Source organism: Octopus bimaculoides, chromosome 3 (assembly GCF_001194135.2).
Source record: "Octopus bimaculoides isolate UCB-OBI-ISO-001 chromosome 3, ASM119413v2, whole genome shotgun sequence".
NCBI classification, from domain to species: Eukaryota; Metazoa; Mollusca; class Cephalopoda; order Octopoda; family Octopodidae; genus Octopus; species Octopus bimaculoides.
The window spans coordinates 29552648-29560147 of record NC_068983.1 but is presented as its reverse complement, the minus strand read 5'-3'; the positions used below and the strand labels follow the sequence as shown (position 1 = coordinate 29560147).

Below are 7500 nucleotides of genomic sequence, written 5' to 3'. Positions count from 1 at the left end.
CATTGCGTTATATTCTGTTAAGTATTTAATTCTCTCGGAGAGATCAATACATCGTCTAGCTATATCAAGAACTTGTGGTTCCAAAACTCTAATCCGTTTTATCATTTTATCCTTCTCGAATTTCGAAATTTCTATAGTCTGATTTAGATTTTCCAACTTTTCCCTTAAACTTATGACAGTCTGATTGGATTCATTAATTTCTTGTGTTAGCTCTTTATTAAATTCATTTGATAGCTTTACTTTCTCGCCAATATTATCATTGTAGTCCTTTAGATACTTATTAAGTTCAATTAAATCGGCATTTGTCTGCTTCATTGCTTTTAGTTCTCTTTCAAGAATCTCACAGCGAACCATGTAAGTCTTTAAATGCCTAATTTCTTCTCTTAATTCATTATTCTCATTCTTTAAAACATTTAATTGTTCTCCTTGTTCTTCCAGAAGACGTTCATTTTGGGGCGATGTATGTTTTAAATGCTTCAGTTCGTCTTGAAGCTCAGTGATTTTTTGTTGAAAATTGTTTCTTTGCGATTCTAAAGAATCGTTATATTCATTTGCTCGTTTGAGATCTCTGGTTAGAAATTCACAGGTTTCCAACAGAGATTTATTCTCACTTATTAAATGTTTTTGTTGGTTAGCAAAGTTGCTGTTTTTTGTATTTTGTTCTTGTGCTTCTTCAGTAAGATTTTTGTTATGTTCTTCTAACTGCTGAATTTGCTGCTTGAATTCTTTGGTTTTCGATTCTAATATTTCATAGCTTTCTTTTGATGCCTTTTGATATTTTTCAAGTTCCAGGTTTCGATGAATCAAGCTTTTGATAGTATTTTCAAACTCGTGTTCTTTCTTCTGCAGTTTTGTGTTATTTCGGTCTAAGACAGCACTACTCTGGATTATCTGGTTATTACTGTGTTCTAGAGCTTCGTTGCAACGCTTGAGTTCTGCTAGACCTTTAGTAAGTCCTTCATTACACTGTTTTAAATTATTCATACTTTCTTCTAGTTCACTGTTCTGATTAGTTAATTTCTTGTTAGACTGACCCAAGTTCTCGTTTACCCCATTAATACGTTTATTTTCCTGTTCTAACTCTTCTACTTCTTGGTTGAGATCCTTAATTTTGCTTAGATAGTTTTCACAGTTAGTTTCTAGATTCTTATTGAATTCTAACAGTTTGTCTTTTTCTGTCTGTAGCTCAGCTTTACTTTGTTCTAAAAAATTGTTAGTTTCATCCATGTTTTTGTTCACCTCCGATAACTCATCAATTATGGATTTTACAAATGTAAGATGTTCGTCTATAGAATCATAATAGCTCTTTTCTGTCTGAGAGCTATTATCAACAGCGTTTTTACGTTTCATACTAGCCATAATATTCGAGTTTATTCGAAGCCTAACAGGAATCTTCTGTTTCGTAGTCACAGTAAATTTACGATTCTTCCAAGAAACACTTTTCAACTTTACGTTAGTTCTAGACAAGCAGTCCCCACAACCAATTCGTTTGGTCTCATTTTTGCTATCATTGCTTATTTGATTCCATTGCCGAAGACGAGTTAAGTCATATGCTTCACCCGTATAGTTAGCTTCGAAAAAAGATTTAAACCAACGAGCAAAATAATAGTTCTCTAAGAAACTTTCAGATTCCAATTTTTCCATCGGAATTTCTTTGTTTATACCTATAGAATTCAAAGCTGTCTGAAAATGTTTAAAATGTTGACGTCGATCTGACATCCCTGGATTGTTGTATTTGATTTTGTGCAGCCCGATACTTCCCGGGAAAAGAATTTCCATACCTAGACAGAAATCTACTCCAGTACCTAATTCTTTTATAGTTCGAATTTGCGGAGAAATTTTATCTCGATACCAGGCAATAAGCTTATTTTGGCTGATATTTTTAACCGTGCAAAAGTTTGAAACAACAGTTCTCGGTTCATTTTTGGCGTACATCACTTTTTAGACAGATCTCAATGTAGCCACAAGGACTACGGATGTCGTCAATTTTATTTTTAAAACTATTGTCAAGTTTCTTTGCGATTTCTACACCATTACCAATACAGCCTTTCGAAATTACAAGTAAAATACTTATTCAGTATTTGCTTCGAGATGAATTTTAATCACTTTGTAAAAACTTGCGTATACATACATACATATATATACATTTTACATATACACATATATATATATGCGCGCGCGCGTATGTTTGTGTATAAATGTGTGTGTGTACGTGTGTGTGTGCGCGCGTTTACACGAATGTGTATGTATATGTACGTGTGTATGTGTGTGAGTGTGTGCGTGTTATGACGTCGAATTTCCTAATTCACTCAAAGCGCTAAGAACGTAAGAAAACCAAATGACGTCATAGTTTGCCCCCACCATTCATCTCCATTTGATAAGTACAATATTCGTTTTCGTTAGTGTATTAAACATTATAACAGTTATTTTTGCGCATTTTGTATTTGAATCTCTTCAATCAAATTATTTTGTTATATTGTTTTATCATATTCGATATGCAGTTCGAATTCGATGCTATTTAATTTGATGTCTTCGTGTCTTACCTATAACTCTTGATGATCTCTTTCAAGATGCTACATTATCCAGTGTAGTGTTGTTTTAGAACGAAATAGCAGAAAGGAAAGAAAAAAACAACGCAAGAGAAAGTTCAAATCCGTCGAGGTCAACTTTATCCTCCATCTCGTCGGCGTCAATAGAATAAAGTGCTAGCGAATATTGGAGTTAATTTAATCGACTAACCTCGTCCCACCAACTTTTAGGCTTTATACGAAATAACTATTGTAAGGGTTGTGAATTATAAGAATAGTTAGAGCGCCGAAAGAAATACCTTGCGGTATTCCTTTCGGCTCTTTCTTTTCGCCGAGGTCAACTTTGCATATTTTTTCTTTTCAAGGTCAAGTAAATAAAGTATCAGCCATAATACTGGAGCCAACAGTATTGACTGATCTCCTTCCTTCGAAATTACTGGCCTTATACCTAAAGTAGAAACTAAGGAGATGAGCTGGAAGAATCGTCAGAGCATCGGAAAATATACTTTGTGATATTTGTTCCCACTCTGTATATCCTACGTTCAGATTTTGCCCAGGTCAGCTTTGCTTTTCATCCTGTCGAGGTCGATAAACTATCAGTAAAGTATTGGAGTCGATGGTAATGGCTAAACCCATCCCCTCAAGGCTATTGGCCATGTGCCTGAATCAGTATTGTATTTTATAAATTTATTTTTATTTTTGGATTATTTCACTGGCAGAAAAATAGATCAGTTCAATTGTCCGCTTCACTTACCTTCGGGTGGAAAATAAAGCTTGTCCTTGGACTTATAATACATTTACATTTTGTAAACATTCATTGACTAGTCATTCAAGATGGCGTCGCCTTCTGGGCAAGCGATGAGAGGAACCAGCTACAACCAGCTACAACCAGCACTCATGTTTCTACGGAAAACGTTTGTAAAAGATACGTTTGAGAAACAAAATTTAAAGCTTTCAAAAAAATCAGACATTAGAACTTTGACACACATCGCTGTTGTTTACATTTAAAAGATTTTAGCATTTTATTAGTGTTAATTTTTAAGTATGATGCAGTTAATACTACGTCATTTCATTAACCATATTTTTATTACGTTTCGCTCACTGAAGAGGTCATTGATTTGTATATACGATGAAATATCATTTTTAAGGCATTATCGCTCAATGAATAGCTGTACCTGTAGCAGGTCTCTAAGTCACTGATGTACAACATTGTCTTTCAGTAATGTAAAATTGTGTTTGTATGATACAGAAATTTGCTATACTGTGAGGTATATTTTTCTTGTGTTATTTTAGTGCAGTGGTTCTTAGCCTGGGTGACAGCGTTCCTTTAAGAGCATTGTGAGCTTACAAAGAGTGGGAAAATGTCATGGCAGAGCTATGTTGGCGCTGATGGGGTAAGGGTCGTGATTTTTTTTTCTATAAATAAAATAGTTAAACTAGGTACAATATATTAAATGTATTTTCAAAAACAGAAAAATCTTTGTAGAGATTAGAAACTAGTCGCTCTTTGTGTTATTAGTGAACAGAAAATATGACTGATAATGAGCCGCAGTGTAATACGAGGAGCATTCCAGAAGTTTTGGGACTTTTTTTTTAGGAGAGGCATTTATAACTGTCCTAGTTTATCGTAATTTTAGTATATCATTACTAAACATCTAATAAGTTAACCTGCCAACTTTTGTTATTCCAGATTGAAAAACAGCCGTAACAATACTTTGAACACACCCTACTAAACATTAATTGTCACACTCTACTAAACATTATTTGATTGGTATGCAGAATGCAGTCGGGATGTGATGACAGTTTGGAAGCTATGCAATAAAGTTTTCTGTTGGATTAGGCAAAAACACTACAAAAACTTATGAACTGCTCCAGACTGCTTATGGATTAACTTGTATGAGCCGAGCATGTTTTTCGCTAGCTCAAGTGGATCATTATGACTTCCACCTGGAAGTTCATGACGATCCTCTTTTTCGACAATAAGGTCATCAGCTACATCTACTGGGTTCCATATAACTAGACAGTCAACAAAAATACCTTGTGGAGGTTTTGAGGGAGTTCAGGAAGAGATTTCATCGCCAAAAGCCAGAGTAACTACACGACGACAATGCACCAGTCCACCATTCAATCCTGGGTATCAAAACAAACTGTCCTTCACTCTTTCCACAGTCCAGCTCTTTCTCCCTGTGATTTTTGGCTGTTCCGCAAGCTGAAAATGATGACGGCTGCTGTGACCAGCGTTCTGGACACTTTTATTTTGGAAGACTTCCATGGGGCCTTTTTGGAGAAGCTGGAGCGCTACAAGAAGTGCTTTGAAGTCAAAGGATCCTACTTTGAAGAAGATTAGAGTTTTGTACTTGGTTGAAATTAATAAGCGTTGCTCCTGAAAATTTCTCAAAACTTTTGGAATGCACCTTGTATAATTCCACGCTTTCTGCATGAATTTCCATGAAAATTCAACATAGCTATGTCGTTAAGGCGTTCGCTTTGCAACCATATGGTTTCGGTTTCAGTTCCACGGTGTGGTAGTTTGGATCTTGGTGCTATAGATTTCTAATAAAAATTAAATATGAAATAATGTGCCGTTTTAGAATAATTAGAGAAGTTAATTCAGTACCCAATAACTTTTCTTAACTTCCCAAAGTAAGGGATAAGAGTTATTTGGTAGGTCAAGGTGTAGTTTGTGTTAGTAATAGGAAAGGTAAGAGACGGAAGGAGAGAGATCACACCTATATATGATACTTTAAAATGTCCAGAGTTAGTAACTATTAAAATTGAAATTATATTTGGTCTCAAATGGAAAATCAGTCTTTGTGAGGTAATCTTGGTTGGGTGAAGTATGCAAGGAACGTGAATGGTTATCAGATATAGTAAAGTAGGAAACGTAAAGAAATGGGTTGGTGAAAAATAGGAGAGTTGAGGGAACGAAACCAAAAGGACTGAAGAAGAGAGTTAACATTTTCCAATAAAACTATCTTGATACATCAAGCATCACTCAAAAAGATAATGAGAATAGTCATCCCTTTCTAAGAATCTAAACATTTCAGTTTACTACAATGAACTTGGGAGAAGTGAATAAATTAATCTAAGATTTTACCTTTATATGAGCAAAGAAACGACCAGCTAAATCTGATGAACACAGAAAATAACGAGTCGTAAACTCTGAGATACACAGTGTCAAATTCACTTCTAATTATACTACATTTATTGTTTTTGCATTTCAATTTTATTTGCCTATCCTTTTGTAATAAATAAAATAAATGGTCGAAATTATAATTTTTCTTATGTCGAAATTTCTACAAATTAAACTCAAGTTTTGTCCTAAAATTAAAAAGATCGAAAAGAAAGCTGAAAGGTTTTACTTATACTTTCAGTAGATTTTGGTTCAACCAAAACTTTTAATTCATAAGAGCAATAACTACTGTAAAATATATCATTCATTAAATCTTAAAACAATAACTAACTTCATGTCGAAAAATTTGATAAACAGCAAAAATAAATAAATAAATAAAACGAAGACGACTGCAACAATGTTAAACTGAAAATGCAGAAAAGACTACTGCGTATCATAACATATAAAACGTGCATTTTCCCCCAAAAAATTATGTCTCAAGAAATCACCCCGGGACCTATATGTGAAGTTGAGCTCCTATTAGCTAATTTTCTCTAATGCATACTGCTATAGGCTAGTTTTAATCCAGACGGTCTCTTCTACCTAGCCGGATTCCATTTGTTCAGCTGTACTGTTAACTTACTTTTTACATACAGCAATGTTTTCAGCTGTAACTAAAGTACTTTTGTAATATTTTGTAATGTACTTTAAGTTGCTTTAAATACTACATGCTTTAATGCACTAAAAACTTTTTCTCTGAACATGCGTAGTTGAAATTGGGATGCGTCTTCTATGTTGTTAAATACGGTATCTTAACAACAAAATTATATTTCTTTAAATACTCAGTCTACTATCATGCGTTGAAATTGAAATAATTGCGTTAGTGTTGTGATAGACATTAAGGCACACGCATACGCCATCACATAAAATTTTGTTATATTTTTGTAACAGTATTATTAAATACGATTAATTATCAAAAATCCTCCATCATATATCTACAAACAGGTCATTTACACGCTAATTAGTAACCAACTATCTGTCTGTGTTTTAAATGGCCATCATGACTTATACCGCAATGCAATTATCTTTAATATCATTTTTCAAATAGGGCGTGTAAAGCAATTTCATAGACAATGTGTTGATAACATTTGATAAAACGATAAGGTTCGAAATGTGAGTGCTTCGTGTAAACAATTTTTAATTTGCCGTATTTCCTAATACATAAGATGCACACTCGCAAAACCTAAACTCAGGCATACCATCCTTCCCTTTCCACGCTACTAATATTGTCCAAGAAAAAGGCAACAGACGATACAGTTTGGCACCAATGACGTCACAGCTCATTCCTGTTGCTCAGTGAACTCGAGCAACGTAAAATAAAATGTCTTCATTAAGAACACAAAACAGCCCGATCCGGGAATCGAACTCACTATCTCATGAGCCATGCACACTCACAGTAAAAGAAATTATATGTATTTACTTGTTTCAGTCATTTGACTGCGGCCGTGCTGGAGCACGACCTTGTGGAGTTTTAGCCGAACAAATGGACCCACAAGACTTTTTTTAAGCCTAGTACTTATTCTATCGGCCTACTTTGCTGAACCGCTAAGTTACGGGGACGTAAGCGCACCGACGCAGGTGGTCAAGCAGTGATGGGGGACAAACACAGACACAAAAATATATACATATATATGATGGGCTTCATTAAGTTTCCGTCTACCAAATCCACTCCCAAGAGTTTGGTCGGCCCGAGACTATAGTAGAAGACACTTGCCTATGGTGCTACACAGTGGAACTGAACCCAGAACCATATGGTTGGAAGCAAGCTTCTTATCACACAGCCACGCCTGCGCGTATATG

The 7500-nt window shown here is 34.9% G+C and overlaps 1 protein-coding gene and 1 long non-coding RNA gene across 6 annotated transcripts in view; one reads left to right on the top strand and one right to left on the bottom strand.

Moving 5' to 3' along the window:
• The window catches only part of LOC106876730 (interaptin), a 9187-nt gene extending 7053 nt beyond the window's left edge, over positions 1–2134 (bottom strand). For all 4 annotated transcript variants that reach the window (XM_014925408.2, XM_014925409.2, XM_014925410.2 and 1 more), the window contains exon 1: positions 1–2134. This exon is cut by the window's left edge and continues 360 nt beyond it. In XM_014925408.2, coding sequence (XP_014780894.1) covers positions 1–1935 — 1935 coding nt within the window. In that variant the 5' untranslated portion in view covers positions 1936–2134.
• The window catches only part of LOC106876731 (uncharacterized), a 7894-nt gene extending 2135 nt beyond the window's left edge, over positions 1–5759 (top strand). Inside the window, exons 1-3 of one of the 2 annotated variants that reach the window (XR_001410290.2) lie at positions 2350–3085; positions 3822–3922; positions 4219–5759. This is a non-coding gene — a long non-coding RNA (uncharacterized LOC106876731). Of the gene's footprint in view, positions 1–2349; positions 3086–3821; positions 3923–4218 lie in introns of those variants that run through there. The other variant, XR_008263629.1, reaches the window with a different exon arrangement.
• Positions 5760–7500: the final 1741 nt, after the last annotated feature.